This window comes from Miniopterus natalensis, chromosome 8, assembly GCF_054644295.1.
Source record: "Miniopterus natalensis isolate mMinNat1 chromosome 8, mMinNat1.hap1, whole genome shotgun sequence".
NCBI lineage: Eukaryota > Metazoa > Chordata > Mammalia > Chiroptera > Miniopteridae > Miniopterus > Miniopterus natalensis.
The window spans coordinates 19,890,530-19,914,502 of NC_142088.1; the positions used below are offsets into that span (position 1 = coordinate 19,890,530).

Sequence of the window (23,973 nt, forward strand, 5' to 3'; positions counted from 1 at the left end):
TGATTTGTTTTTGAGAGGCTCGGGTTGGGGAGCTGAAACGATCCTTTAAAAATGACAAAGCACCTCCCTTGAGAAACTGTCTCAAGACCAGAGGCTGCAGTGCCCATGGTCTGAGGCAGGAGAACATGGCAGAGCCCAGGGTGGGCAGGGGTGCAGGGTTTTAGGCTGATAGGGCTTCAACCAAGATGGGTGTCCCCTCTGTCCCCATCCACTCCATGGTCTGATCTCCTTCCAGGGCATCTTAAGAAGCCAGGGCCTTACCTGTCCAGTCACAGCCAAGCACCTCCAGCCGCATCCCAATTCCTGCTGGGGACCACCTCTCGGGGTACACCCGCACGTACTGTGCAGGCACAGGGTCGAACCTTCGGATGTCAGGGGTATCGTAGTGCATGTTCCCTTCAAACAGCTGCAGGGGAGACAGGCTGCTTAGTCCTTCTTATGGGGGATACCCTGCTCCATCACCCTCTTCTTCCCCCCTTCTCCTTCCTACCCTTCACATCCCATCCAACCAGAAAGCAATGTCATAGTTGATTTGTGGTCACTGGACATTACAGTCCCTGGAAGCTCTATCCTCAGACCAACCAATGCTCGTGTTCACTTGAAGGTGGTTAGAAGCCCAGAACATGGAAAGCAGGTCTAAGTGGCGATTGCCAGGTCCTGTCTTCTATCCTGGGACTGAAACTGAGGGCTCAGAAAAGAATTTGGCTCCGAATGAGTCTTTACGCTGGACTTAGCCAGAGAGAAGGGAGTTTAGGCTGCCTTGCCTGTTCTGAGGTTCTCAGTTTATTAGAAAAAGAAGTTCTAATCTAGTTATTTTTCTAATGATTGAAAGTCTATATTTAGGAAGTCTCAGTTGACTGATAGGTCCAAGTTCTGTCCCCTTCTCTAGAACAACAATGCCTTCTGGTCACACATTGATAAAGACTGTGTTACCCAAACTTTTGCTTAATGGAGGCAATCCTATTAAAAGAAAACTCACTTAGAGCCCCAAAACATATACCTGAAGACTTTGGGGTCTCCCTGGTTGAAGTTAGTGGGGGACTCAGCCCAGAGAACACCTGGGAGCTACTGATTTAGGGAAATGTTGGTGTGCGGAGAGCCAGGGGCTGTGGCTGATCAGCACCAGGAATGCTGCAAAACCACCCCACTTTGCAGGATGCCCTAGGTCTACAGTTCCCAAAGCGGGGGGGGGGGGGGGGGGGGAGGGGGGGGCGCTGTCCTAGGGAAGGCAGGCTCTGACCCTGGCTAAGATCATCTCCTTTCCCAGGCCCCCACAATGGTTAAGAAGAGTCAGGGTCAGCTCTCCCTGGGGAAGCCTGTGGTCCAATTTCTGCTCCATCCACTGGAGGTTCCGGTTACCAAGCCCTGAGCCTTTCTAGCCTCCAGAATTGTGAGCTGAGAGCTTACATCAGCATTGCAAAACCTCCAGCCCAGCCCTCGCCTCTGCACTAAGAATGAAAACATTTGCTCAGTAAAGGGGCTAAACAGGGACATGTGATACCCTTTCCTTGCTAGGGGCCCTGCTTTTCTGAGGAAAACTAGGGGTAACTTAGAAATGAGGACGGGAAAGCCTGGCTAACCGGGAAATTGACCTAGAGAAGAGACTCCATGTCTTCTCTCCTTCCTGGGGCTCCTCTGTGCCCTCCACTCCTCTCTGACGGCCGAGGGGCTACACTGGCCTGCACTTCAGGCCTGGAGCAGGTTTCTCTGGCGCCTCCCCAGCTTCAGTACGAGAGGCAGGAAAGATCTAAGAGTCAAGACTAGGAAACTGTAAAGGAGGGCAGCAACAGTCAGAAAAACACAGTTGTTTTTGGAAGTAAACCCCTTGTTTCTATAGTTTAGTCTCCAAAAACCACATCTCCTTTGGATACCTGGCCAATTCGAAGGAAACTTTATCTGAATGAGAGTACGAGGGGTGCCGAACTTTACAGAGAAGCATTTGGGCTCTGGAGTCAGACTTATGGGGTCTGTACCATGGAACTACCTCAGGTACACTGTGTGATCCTGGGCATGACATCAAGCCTCAGTTTGTCATCTCTGAAATGGGAGTGACAAAGGGTCTACCTTCTAAAAATGTTGTAAGGATTAAAATAATAATGATTACAATAAGGCATTTAGCACAGTGCCTGGCACAGAGTAATCTCTTAATTAATATCTGTTATATTGGATTATAGGGGTTTGGTGAGGACTGCCTAGATGGGAAACCAGCAACCCCAACTTAAGGTGACAGAGTCCTCTAGGAACGGCCTACCTTCGGCTGCTGGGTCCTGGGGTCCTGGATGTATTCCCAGTCCTTGCCGTTTAGGCTGTAAGAGACTTTGAACTTGCGCACAAATGCCCTGGCTTCCACCGCAGTGATGCTGTCTCCTCCTCGGGCCCCCTGGATGATGACGCCTTTCACCGTCTTGGGCACTCCCAGGTCCACCTGAAGCCACTCCTCACCCGGCTGGGCCTGCGGGATCCGGGGGAACCAGCCCGAGCGGCTGCTGACCAGGCGAGCGGCACTGGGGCTCCAGAGGTACTCGCGGGTGGACGAAGCCGAGATCTGAGAGTCGGTGATGAGGCCCGAGAGCATCCCCAGCATGTTGGAGCAGGGGGCGTCTGCGGAGAAGGGAGGAAGATACAGGAGGTCAGGGCCAACACCATGCCAACTGGGGACAACCCTCCATCTGTAGGGAGCTGGAAAAAAAAAACCAACCAACCGGTATCGAACACTTTAAAGTCAGCACTACTTTCCTTGCACTTCAAGGTAGAATAGTGCTGTGGCTGAGAGCCGAGCCTGGGAGCCAGGCTGTCTGGGCTCATGTTTGCTCTGCCACTTACTAGCTGCGTGACCTTGGACAAATGACTGAATGGCCCTGTGCCTCAGTTTCCCCAGGTCTAAAGGAGGATTAACAGTAGTCCTTACCTCTTGGAGGTCGTTGTGAGGATTCCGTCAGTGACTATATAAAAGCTCACAGCCCAGTGCCTGACATGTCTAAGCATCTAACGCTGTTAGCTAAGCACCCTCCTATCCCTGTTGGTGGCACCAGTCCCCAGTGACCCTCCCAGAGGCAGTGAGCACAGGGGGGAGCTCAGCTGAGCACTGTTTCCTGGGTGACTGTTTTCCCAATTGGATGGAAACCTTGCTGGGGTCAGATCTCTACTTCGGCAGGTGTTATCACAGCTCCTTACTGCCTCCTCTCCTTCCCACCGGCTGCTCCTGCTGCCCCGAACGCTCTTCCCTTCCGTGGCCGCCAGACTAGCCTTTCCTCATCCTCAATGCTTAAGTGTCACACCCTCAGAAAGGCTGTCCCGAAACTTTCAATCGACAGTCAATGAGGTCCCTTCGGTCACTCTTTCTCAGAGCACCCTGTTCTTTTTCTCCTGACACACATCTTCGTTTATAATGATCCAGTACTTGTCTTTGTTAATTAGCTATCCTGCCCACTAGCCTGAAAGTTCTGTGATGTCAGAGATCCCATCTGCTTTGCTCACTTCTCTGGCCCCAGCTCCCAGCATGGGGCCTGGCACACAGCAGGCCTCCAATAAATATTTGTGGAGCAAATGAGTGAGTGGAGAAGACAGGGTCCACTGTCAGTGCACATTAGACACTTGTAAACTGAATTACAGACCCTCCAGGTGGTCCCAACTCTTCAAATCCCCTGGTTCTCTCTTCTATATTCCAGAAAATGAGTTTTAACTGAGTCCTTGCTGGTTAGGCTATGCTGACCTGGAACAGCAATGTGAAGGGAACAGAAAACCGTTTCCTACATGGGGTTAGGATGAACCACTCCCATAAGAGGGAAGCCAAGTCTTTGTGCAAAGGAGAAAAGAGCAGAGAATTTATACTGAGAAAATGTGGGTTCAGTTCATGGTTCTGCTGCCTCCTTGTTGGGCGACTTTGGGCAAACTGTTTATCCTCTTTGAGGCTTGGTTTTCTGCCCCACTCACCTCAAGGGCTGTTAGAGACAATAGATGATTTGGTATGCAAAGAAGGCATGTGGAATATGTAGACTGTATAAATGCGAGGTATTTTAACTCGAAGCTTAAAACAAGGTCCCGCCAGGGAGCACTCCCTTTCAGAGCTGGGATGATTACGGGACAGGATGGGGCCAGATGTGCACTGAAGACTCTTCCAGGCCAAAGAAGCAACTTGCTTGCTCTGGGCTTAGTCTACAAGGTGAAGGGTTCAGACTGTTCACACACAGCTGGGGCGGGTCCAGCCACCGTCTTCTCTCACGCACACCACTGCACCAGCCTCGATCACTATCCCAGCTCCCACTCTGGTCCTTCCAATCTGCCCTCCACAGTGCACCCCTGGGGTCTCAGCTTGCATTCCATGCCCACCCCCTCACTTTCTCTTTTGGTCCTTCTTGTTCCTGTGCCATGAGCAAGCTGTGATCACTCCCTGGTGAACTTTCCCTCCAGTTTTTAATGCCTGTGTGCCCTTTGCCCTCAGCTTAGTCACCACCTCCTCAAGGAAGTCCTCCTCCTCCCTGGCCTCCAAGATTGGGTCAAGTCCCCTACAATGTTCCTTGTCATAGTTTTGATTTATCTTTATTTATGGGTTTGTTTGTTTCTTACTATGTCCTCCCAGCCTGTCCAGCTGTCCCCACAGAGCTGGGTCAGTGAGCTCATCATTGTATCCATAACACCTTGCATAGCTCTTGGCCCCCAGGTGAGGCAGCAGAAAGTGTTATTTGAGACCTGGACTCTGAATTCAAACTGCCTAGTTTCAAACCTTGGATCCACCGCTTAGTGGCTGGGGGACCTAGGTCTCTAAGTCTTGGTTTTCTCATCTGTAAAATGGACAGAATAATAACACTTACCTCATAGAGTCTTTATGAAGATTCTAAAAGATAACACACCTAAGTGCTTAGAATGGAACCTGGTACATAAGCATTCAATAAATGTTAGCTACTAGAAATAGTAGGCGTTTAATGAACATATACTGAATGAACGAATGAATGAATGGAGGAATTCTGCTAGGACTTGAGTCCTTGAGCCAATCCTTCTCGAAAGGTCACACGGTGCGATCATGCTGTTGGAAGAGGGCTGAAAAAGAGAGCAGAGCCCGGATGTAATCAGCTCCCCAACCTCTCTGGAGCCCCACCTCACCTGTGACCCGGCAGCCAAAGAGCTCCAGCCGGAGGGCGATGCCCGAGTGCCAGGTCTGAGGGCGGACCCTGATGAACCTCGTCAGCAGCGGCGTGTGCAGCCTGTTCAAAACCACTTCCGTGGCGTCGTTGTTGGCTTGGAACACCTGCAACATAAGATGCAGAATCACATCAATAGCATCCCCATTTGTAGTTGGGCCAACGGTGCAGCCTTTGAAGAGGGTAGAAAAATTCTGTTGAGTTTTATTTCCCTCAAGTTTAAAAATAACCAGTGGGTTTGTTGTTTGGGGCTTTTTTAGCAGCACCATGAAAAAAATTTAATTTCTCACAGAGCTCTAACTTGAAAACAATAAGTGGTCTTCACAAAAACTTTTGGAGGCAAGGAAAATTGTGCCTCTGGGCTGAGAGCTAGCAGAGGAAGGAGGCTTGAAAAGGAAAACACTTCAGAAGCTGAGCAAGAAGGAAAAAAATGTAGGATATCCTTTAAAAATGGAGCAGAAATGTCATCCTGTAGGGCTAGCGGACCTCACTCACTAGCTTGAACTTGACTCTCCTCCTTCCCCATGTTGCAGGCGTATAGTAATATTTGCAGAGTATTTAATAACTGTGAAGTGCTTCACAATTGTTTTGTTAGTTACTTAGAGGCCTCCTTGCGCCATGAATGGGTGAGAGGGTGGGGGGCACCGTCTACCCCCAGTGCCCCTGTGTCAATCAACATGTTCCTGGTTCTCTGGTCTTTGTTGTAGGTCAGGGTTGCAGACGGTCCCCTTGGAGTCCTGTTCTGGCTTCCTCTCGCTGTAGTCCCCGCCCTATAATGAAATCCATCCCTGTCCCCATCTGACCAATGCATCTCTTATGGGAGGAAAGGCTTTTCGGAATAGCTTCTAATCCAACATGGTGGGAGCGAGTCCTAGCTTACCAGATGGCCTGAATCAATAACTGCCATATGGACCTTATGCTTTCTTGTGTGTGCTCTCCATAAAAAAAGTAGCTGGAGCAAGTATATGTGAGTTTCTCTTGGTTTCCTGGATAAGGGTGGGGTGAAAGACCAACTAACCAGCCATCACGTTTAAATCATACCTGTCATAGCTATAACAACCAAGTCACTATAAATCTGCTCACAGCCAACTCTGCAACAGCCAGCAGTTTCTCCTGGGTGAGAGTTGGTAGATGCTTCAGCTTATGAAACCTGGAATGTGCCAGGTGTTTGTTCATTGACAGGGCTGGGAAGCTGATATATTCGAATATTCGAGCCTACACTTCGTAAAGACAATTATATCCACAACACCCCACAGGTTAAATGTTATTCCCACTTTATTGATGAGGAAACTGAGGCTCAGAGATATCTGTCTGGATGCAAAGCCCTTGCCATGGTTTTAGGCTGTAGTTTCCTAGGTAGGCTCTCATCTCTTTTAACACACTTGCAGTGTTTGTGTTGGTGGCTAGGAGTCATGGAGCCCTTCTGGTCTCCAAGTGCAGACTGAATGGAGGCAGAGCTGCTGCTCCCGGTGTGTTTATAATCCCAACTGAGAATGCCCTGGGTAACAGCAAAGGGCAGCCGGAAGCTCAGAGCTAACGAACAACGTGGTCCTCTCTTCCCCAGGAGGTGTAACTAGGAGCTCTGCCATTTGGCAACCTGGGACCCCCCATATTCCCTGCTTGCTAAGGTCCAAAGTCAGAGCCATTTAATATACAGCACATCCCTGATGGTGAGGGTGAAGGGTTAAGAGACATCGCACCTTTTGCAACCAAATGAGAAGTGGTTTGCTTAAGACAAATAGAGGAAAGGAGAGGAAGAAGGAGGTTGTCACCAGTCCACCATATTCTGTTTAAACCTCTTGTTCCGGTGCTAAGCCCACCGAATCCCGGGGAGCCTCCTGTCCTGGTCCCGAGGCTGTCAGCTTCTGCCTCGGCCGCCCTGCTGACCGCAGGGAGCACAGAGGCAGGACCCTCAACCACGCATCTCTCCCAGGGTCACTCTGGCTGCTTTATGCTTAGAGACTGAGCCCAAAGAGGGGCTAGAAGAGACAAAGAAGGGCCCAGGAAACACATGGAAAGAGGGTGAGAGCCAGACACCTGGGAGAAGACCTTCAGAGAGAAGTGGAGAAAGGAGCCTGAGGCTCTTAACCTCAGAGAGGGACGGCTGGAGGGGGAACAAGGCCCTGGAAGGCCCCGGCCTCACCCTGCCCATTCCTTAGCTTCCTGGGTGCTCATCAAGTACTCGGACGCTCCGAGGACAGAGGGACCGAGCCCATTCAGGGAAGGTTAATTAGTTCACTTAGACATCAGCGTGCAGCTGAGGCTGTGCTCGTTTCTGTGTTGCTTTGGCAAGGAAGCAGCAAGTGCAGTGCTCTGCTTATTTCCGCAGGTGCTGTGAGCAGTGGGGACCACCACTGGCCAGCTCCCTGAGGACCATGACAGTGACTGCGTGTGGCCTCGTCAGCAGAGGCTACGGAGTTGGAGGGGTGGGGGCTTGATTGGCCATGTGATAGGTCATTGGAGTGTTGAGTGGATTCGAACTTTAACACAGCTGCAATCCACAGCACACGGGCCACGCTCGTCCTGTTCAGAAACACAGCACGTCGTATGTGTTTCTAATACCCAGTTTTATCTTATCTGACCCCTTCATCTCTCAGCCTTGGCAGATCATTCCAAGGAACCTTTCTCCCCGCACCTTAGTAAGGAAATGACTGTGTCTTTGGACTGCCTTTGGGAGGCTGGCGAGTGTGTGAGTGTGGCTGCATGTGTGTGCACACACGTCCAGGGAGAAGGCTGGTCTCCCCATGGGTGCACGTGGTCACAGGCTTTGAGGGAGCACCTCAGGTCTCTGCCTACAGCGACATCAGTGACAAGGGAGGCACACACTGGGTTTATCTGTCCCAGGCCATCAACCTGGCTGCTCAAATTGAACTTCACTCTGCCATTCCATTTTGCTCAGCTTCTCCCACCCCGGGAACCAAATGAGGCTCTTTCCACGTGACCTCAAATGACCCTTCATGTTTCCAAGGCCAGTTCCTTCTTGGTTTCTTGTTTGTTTTTGATCTTGTGCTCATATCTGCCCTCTGCAATTTGGACCCTTTGCTGAAGGAATGCCTTCTTATTTTATTAAATTATTTATACATACACCTTTCATTCTGAGTGTGGCATAGTGGGAAAACTCTCCCAAAAATCCAAACACAACTGAACGAGTCAGGGGACAGACTCTACTGTTAATTAGCTCAAAAGTGTGGGCCCCAACTTCCTCCTCTATTAAATGAGGGGATTGTATGAGTTGATTTGTAAGGTCCATTCTGGCCCCCAGATTCTGAGGCTTCCTTCACAAGAGTTTCCAGTCTAGCACTGCTCTGGGAGTGTCCACTTTGTAACAGGGCATCTTATAGCCTCGGTGCATTTGTGGACAAGTTCTGTGGGTTTTATACTTTTACAATGGTGCCCAGAACACATGGTGAGTACCCCACTCAGAGGGAGAGTGTACCTTGTGGATATTTTGGTTCAATAACAGTTCAAATTATTAATAACAAAGAGTACTAAATAACACCTTGGTCCTTACATATTGTCTTTTGCCCAAAGATATCAACATGCAATTTATGAGAATCCATTTTTAATGAAATATTAAGCACTTTCTATTTCTCCTGACCCAATGGATTGACAAGGTCTCTATTGTTTTCCCTGCACCTCCCTATTTATAGCTGGTAAATGCTATCATATATTATACATCTTTATGACTTTCTCAATGCTTCTGTGGTTTCCGAATCACCCTTCATATGTTTTCTGATCAAATTCTCTGAGATGGATTCTTGGCTTCCAGTCTAGGCATTGTAAGGTAAGGGGTTGTGTCCACGGGAAATGGTGCCAAGAAATTGGTCTTACTCCCTAGTCTCTGCCGACTCACTGAATCACTATAGGCAAATCAATAAACCTTAGATACCCTGGTTTCTCCTTCAGGAAAATAAAGTCAATAACAGGCTTGCCGATAGATACTATAAAGTCCACCAGCCCTCCCTGTTGGCTCCAGTGCCTGCACAACACCCAGGACAGATGTTCGAGTGGAAGCTACGTCACGAGTAACAAATGGGTCTGTGTTAAATCGGGAGAGTTCTAGTCCTGAAAACCATTGGCTCCCAAGTCAAACCTCGAGGCCAGAAATTTTCAAGCCATAACTTTTCAGTGCATGTCCCTAAGGCTGAGAAAACTCAGTGGATTGTCAGCATGAGGTACAGAGACAGGCATGTATCAAATGCGATGATCAAATGATAACATCTGCTTTAAAAGCTGGATGTCACAGATGGCATACGTTTCTGTTAATTTTAAAAGAAAGATGCTAATATGGTTGCCTTACCACCCAAAGGAAAACCAGAAGTATGTTCAAGGTGACCTTAGCTTTCTTAAGAGGTGGGAATAGAAGAGGAAAATCTTTATATTATACAGATATCAAAGCTATGTTGAACATAAAGATTTCTTTAAATGTATCTCTGTAAACCAAGTCTGAAAAACAATTCAGGGCACAAAGCGGTTTGTATAATCCATTTGGTGCCTCGCTGAATTCTGAACATAATCCAACACTTTCCAATTGATCCTTGAGACCTTTGGTTGATTTTCTGTGAGACAGGATCTGAAACCAGCAGCACCTCGTAGGATTTTCTGATTTGCACCTCTGGGGGAGGGGGGCACCTGCCAATTAAATTGGCTGCTATCCAACATCCCAGTTTTATTTTTATCTATACCTCCCCTCCTCCTCCCACCCCAAACCAGGAAAAGAAAATCAACATGTTTTGACCATGTCTGTGAGCTCATAAGGCATGAACTGTAATACTATGTAAAAGAAAGGAGATTATATATATAGAAATATCTAGCCAGAGAGCATCACTATGCAGTGACTTTGGCACTGCTGAGAACAGTGAGTATTTCAGCCTGCCTGCCCCTAAAGGCCTCTGGGAGGGGTTTTCTGCCAGGTCTCAGTCCCTTTCTTATACTCTATTAATGTCTGCCACCAACATCCAGGTGGCAGGTCAGCGGCGGTGCCCACGTCCGTCAAAGCCTTCGAGCGGAGCAGGCTCACGGCGGTGCCTGGCCGTTCAACCTTCCTCGACAAGCAAGCCCCTGACCGAAGATGCAGGCTGAGTGTGGACAGTGCCTCCTGCTCGAGTAGGGATTCGGTGTTCAGTCTGCACATGCCCGTCTCTTCATTACCTATGGTGCGACCTACAGTTTATTTCTACTTTCCTGTAAATATCTGAACGCAGCCAGCTCCAGGGACTGTGAAGAAAGCAGGAAAATTTTCAAAGCCAGCACAGCGCTCGGGCCCTGAGGTAGGAAGTGTGCAGGAGATTTTCTTCCACTCCTTTCTTTAAAAAAATAAAAATACTTCTCTCCACTAATAAATGTTTCATTGCACCCCAAGCTCTCCTTTTCAATCGACTTTGCACAGACACTGAAGGAGGAAGACAAAACAGGGGGGAAAGAGAGGTGGCAGGAACTGGGGAAACCAGGAGCAGCACCCTTTAAAAATCTGTCTCAGAAACAATTGTGCTGATGCATCTTCACTGCAGAATCCACGGCCCGTCTCCGCTCTCCACCCCCTTCCCCTGTATTTTCTCTAAAACCAGCCATCGGATCAACATGTGAAAATAAATTGTTAATCAATGAATGCCATCCTGTTTAATTAATTTGTTGCACCAAACAGGCAAGGGGTAGTGTATGTGTGTGTGGAGGGGGCTGTTGCACTCAAGGAAAATGATGTTAATGTAATGGACATTTTTGCCTCCTTTTTGTAAATCACGGTCCTGACATTTCTCTCTTAAAACTCTTCTTTAAAGACTATAAAATTTTTTTTAACCTGCTTTCATTCTAGTGGATGTGGGAACTTGGCCAGACACGGAGTCAGAAGGGATGTAAGTGGATGTAAGAAGGGGGGGTAGGGCAAAGAAAGTTCCCTAACCACCAAATGCTCATTTATGACCACGATGCCCTCCTGTCTCCTCCTCCTTTACTTTAGGGCTGTTTTTGTCATCAAGCAGTTTTGCTGATGTGAAGGAGGAGACTGAGAAGCAGGATCGTGTCATGGGGTGTAGGGTGGGGGACGCCTGTGGGTTTCTTTCTAGAGGTGGGGGGAGGTGGGGGGGATGTGTGCATCCCCATCTGTGTGCGCCTGGTGGGGCCGTTAGATTTACTGCAGGATTATGTTACCCCCATGGAGACGCTGAGCCCTGGAACATAGCATACTAACAGGATTAGGGTTTCAGGATTTGAGACAGGAAAGCATCAGGAGGAGAGGAGAGGAGGGCCGCTCAGGGATTTGGGGCTGGAGGAGACGGGGTGGGGGAGAGTGGAGCATCAGAGCAATGAAGGGCTGGAGGGAATGGCCAGCATCCTCTGGTAAAGGTGGAGGGAGAAACAGACATTCTAACTGGGGGGGAAGAGCCCTCCACACTAAAAACCTCCTAAAACAGACATTGCCACATTTTTGAACTTGCAGGTGGGCAGAGAAAGCAAAAGGGTATAGAGAGTGAGGTTCCTGAGCCTATCTGCCACCCGTGTTCCTCTTCTGGGGGGATCTCAGCAAATCCAAGAAGGGAAATGGTGAGAGCAAAGAACCTGATGACCTACCAGAGGAGGTGCTGGCTCTGATGCTCACCTAGACTCCAGGCTCAGGGCAAAGAGCATGTTTTCCCAACCCAGGTGAAATCACTGCGCCCTTCTACATCCCTTGCTCGTTGGCTCTGTCCCTGTCCCCCGAGCATGGCAGTGGCCTGGCAAGCATGGGGAATTTAGCATCAAGGCTGAAAGCGCCAGTGAGGCTGGTCTCAGCTCCCAGAGACAATTCAGCACCCACGGGAGTTGGGTGAAGCCAGCCATGGGAGCCTGATAGAGAAAAGGTTCCAAGCTTATGTATAATGAAATTTTCCCTTGAGCTTCCTAAGTGGAGAGGCTAAAGGTCTGAGCTCATCCCATGGCAAATGGATAAGCGACAAACTTAATTACCTAGGGCCCTGGGTTCTTCTCAGTTATAATGGAGGGGGAGCAGATAAATGGGGGGACTTGAGTTTGGAAAGGGTGTCAGCCTCTTCTGAACACACGTACCCTGGTGAAATGATGCAGTCATAGCCATGACATCTGAAGGCTGGTGCCCATTACTAGCTGACGATTTGAGTCATGCCCTAATCTTATATACAACAAACACAATTACAACAATAAAAAGGATAAGGGGAAGCCAATCATCCACTGGGAGATTAAAAAAAAAGTATTTCTTGAAAACTCAAAATTATTCATTGGAAGAATTGATGGCACTCCTAAGAGGAGGCTGAGCGGGGTAACATTTGTCTCAGGCAGCGCAAGTGTAGGCCCATCAGATGCAGAGAGAGGTCTGGATGACTTATTAGGTCCCTCCCAGACCTCTGATTTTAAAAAGGCAGATAAATATCCCATGGGGCCTTGTTACTTTTAAAATTGATAACTTGCTTCTGCTCACGAAGAGCTTTGTAGATCTAATACATTAATTATATCGGCAGAGAGCCTTCCATCTACGGATCCCAAGGTGCTCTGCCAACAGCTGCAGTACCATCCATTTGGGTGAATGGAAACACTGAGGCACAAAGCTGCTCAGAGAAATTTCCAAGATCACACAGTTCATCATCTAGGAATAGATGCCATGTGGTTCCAACTGTTGAGGGGGGGTTTGGTTTTCTAACACCACTCTCTCTCTTCCTCTCTGGTCATTTTGCAGAGGTTTTAAAATTCTCAAATGGCTTTCAAAATGAGTCGTTTTAATCTAGAAAATAAATATAGGACAGAGAATTTTTGAAGTGGAGTGTTTGTTTATTTTCAAGGGATGTGGACAAATCAAATGCAAAGTGACTTCTTTCAACTCTACATTCTCAGGATTTTAGGATGGAGCCCAAACTCTGAAACACTGAACCTGGCACTCCAAGCCATGCTGTCCAGGTGTGACCTGCCTTTAGATCTCCACTGTAACAGAGGATCTCCAGGAAAATGCACAGCTCTCCACCTCTAGACAGAAGAGCTAGGCAGCCAATTTCCCTCTGGGTGCAAGAGGTGAGCAAGGTGTGGACCAGATTGTTGAGAACACCTGCCTGGGAGTCAAAGCCCGGTGATCAGGTGCCTTCTACAGGGACCCCACAGTTCCCCCTGTCCTTGGGGCAAATTACTTGTCTCTGAGAGCTTCAATTCCATAGTCTTTTAAACCCGGTTAAATTTGGAAGCAAATAAGTTGGTGTCTGAGGATTCTTCAAGCCCCTTGGAGGTCATCATTACATTAATATGACGAACTTAGTGTATTTCTGCCATTCATTATGGGGTAATTCTAAAAACTCTTGGACCCAAACCTTTCTTCACCCCAGTTCTCACCCTGCCATTCTCAATGTGGTCATCAGGATATATTTAGCATCCTCTAGACTTTCTCTTTTAGCTAAAATTTCTTCAAAATACATCAGAATAGCCCAGCAGCACTGTGACTAAGAGAAAGGTAACCAGAGCTGTGGCAACAAGGGAGGTGCCCACATTTACCAAATAAGGGAGGACTGAAGACAAGGGCTTTTGCTTAGATATATAAGGGCAATGGCCTCTGTCCCCCTGTCCTGACACCAGTCTTAGTCTCATTCCCTCTAATGCAGTCTCATGGAACCAGCATCTCAGAGGTGAGCAGGAACTTGGCCAAGGCCTTTCCTGCGCCTCCCTCTCCCTGGGTTTATGTGTACATAATTGTGCCTATAATTACAGACACATCCATGAACCTCCTACTATTGTATTTACAACACTCTGTCTGTGTTTGGGGTGTTATTAATACAGCTGGGGAAACCAAAAGCAGTCGTTTTCTGCTTGTGGTTTTGGAGGAAATCTACGTGAAGCAATTTGGGTAATCTAAGGGAGCACATGGGTGAGATATGGGCTCCATCAGGCGGGCGGATGGGCTCTCTGCCTTGTGGTTATGCCATAAATACGCATAAGGAGGACCCACCCTATAGGAAAATCATAGGGTCCATGTTTACGGCATGTGGGATTGGATAAGGATTTGGGAATGTGCTGTGCATATGGTCTGCATAACTGTGCTGCGTTTTGCCAAGAGGATGCTCGCAATACCCACGGGAACAGTGTAATGCCTTTTTCCTAGGCAACCAACCCTACTACTACCTGTTGGATAGAAAGAGACTAAGAAGAGGCTGCTCCTGGGCTAGGGGAGGCTGAGAAAGAGTTCCTGAGTTTTCCTCACTTCTTTTCCCCACAGGCCCAGTCCTTGCCTTAGCCCAGACTGGGTGCAAATTATAAATAGTGTTTTGCAAGGAAATAGCACAGCCAATCCCCCATCACCTTGAATGCTCATTAATCTTACTTTTCTCCAGTGTCCCCAATTCCCTGGTCTTTGGTACATTGCACTGGTGTTGACAGTGACCAGGGGATAAAATGAAGTTCCCACAATTCTGCCCCCCAAATCACCATCGCCTCTTCAGACCCTCTGCACTGGTTGAAGTCTATGAACCCTGCCCCCCACACTGAGCAGAGCCGGTTGCTGCCTCTGTCTTGGCTCTGCTTTACTCACAGGTCCTGCTGTCTGAATTTTGCTTTCAAGCCCACTACTTAGCACCAGTCAGCTTGGCACGGCGCCCACCATCCAGCGGCTACAAAGAAAGGCTCAGCGGTAGTGCCCAGCACAGACGAAGCCTCTCCCTCCACTGCCCCCAAGTTCCCTCCTTACCCTGCCTCCTCTTCATGGCATCAAATCAACTGCAGCAGACTTGACAAATCTATTTGGCATGGTTCACTCAACTATTTCAGCCCAAACAGCCCAGAGAGCCACGTGGAGGCTCATGAACGGTATGGAATCTGCACATTAAATACAGATGTCTGGGAGGTAGATCTGCTAACGAAGGGGCAGCGGAGATCACCCTTGGAGGGGAGGGAGGACCGAGCAGGGTCTCCTCTGTCGCCTGCCACACCGCATGGGGCGAGGGAGCATGGGAGCAATGCCTAATTGGCAAGCTTTGCATCTCCCACGTCCTTTTAGGTACCAAGAGGATGAGTTTCTCATGGGGAGAGACAGGACTACTCCTCTGCCCTGGTGCCTTTATGTGGGCAGGATCGATTCACTAAAAAAACAATGAAACAAAACAAAAATGAAATTACCCTTTGGCTACTGGGGAAAAAAATTTAGCCAAGGGTAGGAAGAGGAGACAGGAGAGAGAGAGAGAGAGAATGATGTATCCAATATGAAAATGTTGAGAAGAATGATTCTAAAGGAGCCCAGAAAGCAACATTCAATTCTCAGGAATATCCTCTCTGCAGAACAAACACCAGGGATAAAGCCAGGGAGGACAGCATTCTGTCAAAATGTGCAGTGCTAAGGTATTTCCAAAAGCAGATTTCCTACAAATGGTGTTTTAAATAGCATCCTGGTCCATCTGTGTGCTTTTAAAATCAGCTTATGCTACAGTATCCTTCTGGCCAGCCCTGCTTAGTCATTGAGCCCGGACAGGGCGGCGGTCAGGTGAACCTCCTCTCCTCCCCCAGTACCCACCGCTACCCAGCTGCTGGCCCTTGCCTACCTGGCTAAGCTTCTGCATTCCACCAGTTCTTACTAAAAAGGGTGGGTGGAAAAAGACGTCATGAAAATGAGTGAGGTGGGACAAAGACTCAGTCCACAGTGCTCCCAGCCCCCAGTGCCCACCCAGGCCTGCCATTTCCAAGCGATATTTGACCACTCTTTCTGAAACAAACAAAGTCAGTGAGAAACTAGACCTGGCTTCATGGGTCAGGGCGAGGAAGTCTTTCACCCGCTTTCTTTATCTGTGAAATGGGGAATTCCTGTGTATGTGTGTATTGCATCGATGCCTAGTAATATTGAGAAGCCACGATTTTCAGATGAATGGTGCCATGTTACTATGGCAATTTTAATGTTAAAAAATCCACTCCTTTAAAGATTCATGTTTCCCAAGTGAAACAGTGCCACCAACACTATAGCTCAGGATATTCTGGGTCCAAGGTTTCCATTTGTACTGGCAAGAGCAAGCCTTGGACCAGTGAAGACCTGAGGAGACTGTTTGGAAAAGATCTTTGGCCTCTCTAGGTCTGGCCACACGTATACCATTTTGGTCATTCACAACCCAACAGACCAGGGGCCTGGTGGAACTATAGCACAAAAGAGGAGACATGCTGAACACTTTCCTTCCAGACCTAAGAGCCAGACAATGATAATGATGACCAGAGCTCTCCCCCTGCCCAGGTGAGACCACCGACCATTTATAATAAGCCCCAGACACGAGCGCACAACCACATCGCCAGTGCCAGCCACAGGCCTGTTCAAGCCAGAATGCCATGTGTCTTAAGAAATCTGAGTGCCAGTCTTTTGTCCATATGTACAACAAAAGCCCCACATCACCCATCCGGTCACAACCTCCGGGAGTCACCAACATTGATGGCACCAGCAGAGAGATTTCAATGCTTTGCTCCCAAGCATGACTGCCTGTTCAGATGCCATCCCTGACAAAAGGAATTTCTCCTCACTATTTATTGTCCTCTTTCTTCTTCGGGACATTGTGATTCCCTTTCAGAATTTGTGCCCTTTCATTTCCAGACCTCAGTAACTCCTAAACTGCCGTTTCATGTGGTTTTGTGATTGTTAATCCAGCACGGGGAAGGGACTCAGGCCATAAATGCTCAATGAATCCTGTGTGGGGAGACTCGGACTGAGAACACATTTTCTCCTTCATTTGCAGTCAGAGAGCACTCTGCAAGCTCTCTCTCTGCTCTGCAAGATGCAACAGCAGCCAGGCTGTCGGAGAAATGGTACGGAGAAATGGTATTTTCCAATCACTTTAGCATAAGGAAGAACATTTTCCGGGCCAGCGTCTCCCATGCCTCCATCAGTTATTTGAGCGTCACTGAACAAGGCTTCCTTCCCTGTGTGGGGTCGACTGCAAGCTCCTCTCATCCCGCCTGTCCCGCACCGTCCCCACATGCCTTTGAGGTGGGGAGATGGGTTTACCTTGTGGTTTTTGCCATGCCGGTACACCATCCAGTCTTCACCATTAGTGCTGACTTCCAGCTTGTAGGATTTGACATAATAGCCATTCTGGGTTTCCCGGGAAATCGCACCCTGTGTTGCAATGGCTGTGAGCATGGTTAGGAAGCGTAGGTCCACCTGAGGAAGAGAGGCGGAGAAGTAAGGGGGCTGTGGCTCCCAACGCCAGGCAGCATCTTGCTTTCTCTTCAAAGGACACAATTGTAACACTCAGCTCACAACCTATGTCTGTGATTCACTCAGATGTATCAGTGATTAAGGACCAATTTGCAATTCCACTGGACAGTTAAACTCAACTTATTTGACACTAAATGGGACACCTTTGAAACTGTAATGATTCTTTTTACAAATCTGAATTGACAGTATTAAGTTTATCTTAAAGGAATCATTGAATGTCTAGAAGTATGACCCCATCTTACTAAACAGCAGCTAGCCTTGGATAGTGAAAGCAGGTTCTGTTTCAAAGGAACAATTGCTAAATCCAATCCAATCCACTCCACTCAATTCCAGTCCAGTTCAATCCAATTCACTTAGGATGCCCTAGCTGCAAAAGTCTCAGCTCAGGTCTGTCTCCCCTCCCCTCCGTCCCTCGATCCATTGTGTATTTAGTGGCTCAGGTCAGTAAGAGGTCAAAGGGCATGCAGAGTCTGCCCAAACAATTAGGCTTATGCACCAAGTCTTGACCTTTGTTTGATGAGGAAGATGGCCAACATTTGGAGACACCCCCCCTTCCACCACACCAAACCCATTTGGAAATTGCTGGATGTCATTCCTTTGCCGGCCACAGTGTTTCTTAATGATAACCTCCATATGACCAACATTTAGCCCATACACACTGGTAAAATTTGATTCAGCAAGCATTTATTGGCTACTTAATATGTGCTCAGCACTATTAAACATTCAAAAGAAGTACCCAGTGCTGTATCTGTGCATGATAAACAGGTGGATAGCAGTAAGAGGAAGTATGTGATTAAGCACCAAAACTAAGGGTATAATCAATGGAATGCCCATTACAAGGGAGAACTTTCTGGAAGCTTTGCAGGATGAAAAGGATTTTGGGAGAGACAGTGACAAATGGCCTTAGGGTCGTGCTGTGAGAACCTCCCTGAAAGTTTCTAAGTGGTCTTTCTCCCTTTCCCACTGTGTGCTCTGCAATGTCCTTCTCAGAGCAGAGGTCACCATGTCGCATCAGAGATAAGACAGGCTTGTCAACGGGTCACATGGCTGGCTGCTGTGTGTCACAAGTCATTGCTCTAGCACAGAACTAGCAGCTTGCTCTTCCCTGGGGATGAGAATTGGACCAGTCTGTCATGCAAGGGAGGATTACTCAACATGACTCCAAGTCTTATTCAGAAGGAAAGCAAACAGTAGTCTGAAAAAATGCTGCAGAGCATCTGGGCAACCGGAGTTTCATTCCTGGTAGTGACATTTCCCCATGTGCTCTTCTGATAGCTATGTGCAAAACCTGCCTGGCAGGGCTCCCTCCAGATAGCAAAGATCATGGGAAGCTGCCATGCTCAGCTAGCAACTTAACAAGCCTGCCCTTAGGAAGACGCCCGCCACCCCTTACCTTGTCACATTTCTGATGCTTCCCTGTGCCAAGAATGAGGAATATCTAGAACTGTTCATAGACTGTTCCTGGGATGTCTATAGTGATAGGGCAAACAGCATCTTGGCCAAATAATTTCTCCAAGGCCTGGTTATCTTCACAAGGGCGGGGCAGTGCCCATGTTACTCATCATTTTATCCCAGCACTCAGCACAGTGCCTGGCACATGTATCTGTGCAGACAGGTGAATGAATGGTATTCTCAAGTATGCTGTGTTTATTTTCTATGTGTCTTTTGCCCACCAATATACACATGCCCTGCACACCCTCTGATGTCTGAGTAGGTACCTGGAGATACTCCTTGTTGGAATCCAAGTTGGGTGTCCAGCCATTGTCATCACCGTGGAGCCGGCTCTGCTGAGGTCTCCACCTCCCATCAGAGTAGGTAGATGAGGCACTGATCTGTTCATTAGCAATCCTGCCAGACTCCATTCCCAGAGGGACATTGCACTGAAAATCTGGGGAGTGGAGATGGTCAAGTGCAGTTAGGTATCTCAACTTCATACCCTTGGGATTCTCAAAACACTCCTCCCTTCTAGGGACAAGTCTTTACAGGCACTCTCTCATCACAAAGACCTAATTATACACTCACATGTTAAAAACAACTACACCAAGTCATAGAGCTTGACAACCCCTCTGGGTCTGAAAGAAACTAAATTGGACCTAAAAGAAATCAGGCTGTGGGTAAGTAAGAATCATCATACAAATTAAAAATACAATCTAAAGCACAAGAACTGTTAGTGCTGCAGGCTACAGATGCCAGATGCACCATTATTAAAATACAGGTACATGTGTGATAGACTGTGGCAATTTGGGTGGGCTGATACATCGTGGGAAGCCTGCTTTATTAATAAACACCCAGAAGGCGCTTTTTGCTTCCTTCTTTCTTTTACTCCAGTGTCTCATGAGTTGTAGCACAGAAGACAGACATTACAAAGCAATAAATACCTGTCTTTGGGAGACCTCTCTATAAACATATGCATGTCACTCTACATTCCTCCAAATCACCTGTATGGGCAAATAGACTCAGAAGTCCCATACTCTGACCTTGTGCCATCAGTTTAATTGCTGTCCTTCCCATGGATACTGTGGACACTGGTCAATATTTGTGTGTGCATGTGTCTGATAAGGACTGGCAACCTTTTCAGGTATCAAACCTATTTAGCTTTGTGACTGCCCTTGCCATTTGCAAGCACTTGGTGCAAAATTTGCAATATTACTTTCTTGTCACTCAATATTCATGAGCCCTTTGAATAAATAACAAATTTTTTTAAAAAAAAAAGGAAGGAAAAAACCCCAGAATAAAACTCATCAACTTTCCAGCAGGCCAGGCTGCCATGTCTACAGGTAAGCATGTGGCATGTTATCTACAACCATGGTAGAACTTCCCCAGTTCTAACCATCCTCAAAGCAGCCCTTTAGTCTTTAAAGTTATCATTTGGGTTTCTAAGTGGAAACAGAAGCACAGTTGAAGCACATATTCAAGAGGAGCTGATATGAAGATGGAGCTCAGGGGAAGAGACTGATGACCTAGACAGCAAGTTCTAGGTTAACTGGGGTCAGAGCTGTGCATAGTGCCTGACATGTAGCAGAAGCTCAGAAAGCTGTGTTTATTGGAAGTGTGAAGTGGAAGTCCAACCAGTATACCAGTCTAGTGAGGGAAACTCTACCGAGGGCAAGGATGTTTAATGTCAAAACATTTATAGAGAGAGATATACAATTGCTGTTTTCTGACAATGGCCATTGAGACTTGGAAAGGGAGAAAAAGGGCCTGAGACTTTTTAAAAACATGTAAGCAGAGAGGGGAACTCTATATAGATATCCCAACTAACCTCCCTTCTATTCATAGATGAGAAAACTGAGGCTTCAGATGGTCTCATAACGTACCCTGGGAATAACTAATTCTTGGTATGCATACTTTTTTTTTCTTTAAAGAAATGAGCACCCAAATCAATATTTGTTCTATTTTCATTCATCTTTGTCTAACAAGAGGATACAGCTCCCATTCTCTGAACTGATGCCATTGCAAATTCTGTAGAATTCCTGCCAGGCCCCTTGTCTTGGAGAGGTCAGCACACTCTCACTCCTCTGATGAAAGGGCAGGTCAGAGGTTCCCAGCCAGCCAACTCACTCTCTAGTGGTTCTTGGTGGACCAGATGGTAGCGTGCAGAGAAGCCATCCTTGGCCACTGCCATGTCTGTGTGAAAGGTCAGAGAGAGGATCCCCGTCGACGAACGCAGTTCAGAGGGTGTTTTGGTCCCACAGTACTTGCCAATCAGGGGACCAACTGGATATGCAGAACAAACAGAGGTCAACAGATATGGAAATGGCAAACTCCATTTTCAATACATTCTCCCTTTGAACGAGTGCAAGTCATTCAATAGAGCATCCCTTTGCATGCCTTGGCATAAAAGAATCACCAAACATTGTTTTAAGAACAATGTTTAATATTTTTTGCAGAGTAAAGAGCACTTTCACTGACCTGCCTTACTCTGTACTCTCAGCCCTGGGAGATGGGCTGGAAAGGTATCACTATCAAGACTGCTCTACAGAAGAATAGATGGAGGTTCGGAGAGGTCACATGACTTTTTGTTGTTCATACACAGCAAGGAATTAACAGAGCTGCGACTCAAACCTGAGTGTTATGACTAAATCTTGTATTTTTCTCAGGAAATGAAACTGATTAGCTGTCAAGTCTCCGTTTCAGGGCAAAACACTGACTACCAAAGCGAAAGGCTGGTTTCCTCACCGATACTGACTACACTCAAGACTTATGCTGGTCTCCTCCTCAGAAGTACAGGTTCCTGGTTCTTCTTGGCTTTGGGTGATGTAGCTTTTTGACATCTACAACTATATTCATAATAATGAAATTATAGTGATAATAATGACAATGACAGCAGCTTATTTATACAGATTCGACAGACAGGTTAGCAACTTGCCCAAGGTTGCAGACGTGCTAATAGCAGAGTCAGGGGTTAAAACTTATCATTCCAGCTCTAGAGTCCTATGTGGGCACAGAGGGTGGCCACTGAGTCATTTTCTATGGAAATCTTGGCAACGTGGAGCAGAAAAGAACATCACCTATGGTTTTTCTCATTTTCATCCAAGGACCAACTCAGTCTCCTCCTATCCTCCAAACCATTATCTCCAAGAAGGGAAACTGCCTTTCTGCAGTGTCTCTGACATCATCCTTGGTGACCGATAAGTAAAGAAAGCAATCATGGGTCACAGACAAACCCTAAGGAGCTTTGAAGTCTCGGTTCTCATTTTTTATTGTTACTAAAGCAATTAACAGGCACAGGGGGGGCTACTGAGAAGTGCATTGTGACAGGGACACCACTCACCCTGCGGAATGCCGTCCCAGATGTCCAGCCAATCGTATTTGCAGTCTCCCTCTCCCACCTGCAAGGGGTCGTGCTCCAGGTCAAAGGTCAGAAATTGCAGGACGATCTCCATCTTGGGTTTGGCCAGGATGGTGAAGGTGCAGTCCAAGTTGTGTGGGTACTTCTCGGGGAACCCCGGGGATTCAATGGTCCCGTTGGGGCTTGTGAAGTTTTTTGAACAATCTTCGGAGCCTGTATGTAAAAGAGAACCGTAGCGTTAAGAAAGTACAGGAAGATGCCTTTCTTAGCTGCCTCTGTTGCATGTGTTATTTAAATGTTTGGGCCCCAATCCCCCTACTCATGAGGTTTTTGTTTCCATTGGAGTGGCCCTTGAAGCAACATACTCTTCACATTCACGTTTCAAGCCCTTAAGCCAGACCTTCTTTAAGAGAGAAATTAAGGAGGCGAGATGGCTTGCTCTACATATAAGGGTAAGAATAGTAATTGAGGAATTGAGGGGGGGGGGGGGAGAAAGAAGTGTGTGTGTGTGTGTGTGTGTGTGTGTGTCAGAGAGAGAGAGAGAGAAAAGAGAGAAGAGGGAGAGCTTCTCTTGCAAAGAGGAACAGAGTCTTCTTTCTCAATTACTCAGCTGCTTGCTCCAGAAATGTAAGTTATTTCAATCCTTAAGGAAGGCTTGCTGATTGCCAGCAGGGCAAACAATGTTACCCCTTATTTATTGCTGACCTCAACACAGCCCCTATTGTACCAGAGCCAACTAAGTGCCCCCTTCTCCCTCCAAGATCCAAGGTGCCTCAGGGGAGGGGCAAAGGGGAGCTCGGGTCTCATTCATGTCATGACTATATTAAAACGAGCTGCTCTGTAGTGGCCAGACAATTAACAATCGACGTTTGTAGCCGGTGGATCACAGCGGGGCGTTGGGGATGTGAAAGGCCGCTCCAGCAGCAAGTCTGGAAAAATGCGGCCGCGCACCGACATTTGGAAGGCTTCTGGTTCCTTTCTGTGGGGATGGCCTTGCTTCCCGCCTAAGCGCTTGTGTCTGCCTTCTTGGGACTCAGGCGGCGTCCTTACTAAATGTGGCACACACCCGCATCCTGGGGAGGCTTGGAGGGCGGGAGCCGCGAGAGGGCTACAGCCTCCCTCTCTCCCAATGCTTCTGGGTGGAGTCACACTGAAAGCCCTCCTGTGCTTTATTTAACCCAGCCACCGTTTGCCAGGAGAGGCCCAGGGCTGTCGGGGTCACTGCTGTCCCGGGACACTGCGCCTGACCACCGGCGCATGAGGTGCAGAGCGCGCAGTGGTTACAAGTTAATGCAGGGCGCGTCCTGCAGGCCAATTAGACTGGATTTCACGACGTTCCGATTTTAAAATTAAAAAAAGGACCAGGATTTATGAAGAGGATAAATAGGCACTCTAAGCATGAAGAAAAAAAACACACAACCCCTCCATAAACCAGGTGTTTACTGGCAGGAAGTGTCCTCTGGGGAGGCCGCTGAAGTATAACTCTGCTGATCCTGGCCCGCAGCACTGTCTTTACCCGCGGCTCCTGCAGGGGCCCCTCCGTGAGACTCCGTATTGACCAGGGCTTTCAGGAAAGCTGCAAATGTCTGACTTAAAAAGGTGTCATGCAAATGAGCGGGGGAGGGGGGTTGCAACTTTATCATGAGGCAGGAAATTCCAATATCTCTACTACCCAGCCCTGGGCTTTAGCGAGGTGGGGACCCTGGGCACCTGGGGGGAGGGGCTAACCTTTAACCTTTTCAGGACTTGTTGGAGGCTAAGTGCCACATCTCAGCAGCTTTGCATTCAGTCACTGGGGGCAGGGCAGCCCCATGGGGGGCCAGGGCCAGAGGGAGGAGGTGGATGGCCTCCCCCTGTGTGTCAACCAAAGAGTC

General features: G+C 47.9%; 1 protein-coding gene across 4 annotated transcripts in view; it reads right to left on the minus strand.

Moving 5' to 3' along the window:
* NRP2 (neuropilin 2) overlaps nt 1-23,973 on the minus strand; it is a 113,290-nt gene that overhangs the window by 50,687 nt on the left and 38,630 nt on the right. For all 4 annotated transcript variants that reach the window (XM_016196687.2, XM_016196686.2, XM_016196689.2 and 1 more), the window contains exons 4-10: nt 22,082-22,312; nt 20,869-21,024; nt 19,026-19,195; nt 17,095-17,250; nt 5,101-5,245; nt 2,252-2,601; nt 262-406 (exon numbers count right to left, since the gene is read on the minus strand). In XM_016196687.2, the coding sequence (XP_016052173.1) occupies nt 262-406; nt 2,252-2,601; nt 5,101-5,245; nt 17,095-17,250; nt 19,026-19,195; nt 20,869-21,024; nt 22,082-22,312 (1,353 nt within the window). The remainder of the gene's footprint in view (nt 1-261; nt 407-2,251; nt 2,602-5,100; nt 5,246-17,094; nt 17,251-19,025; nt 19,196-20,868; nt 21,025-22,081; nt 22,313-23,973) is intronic.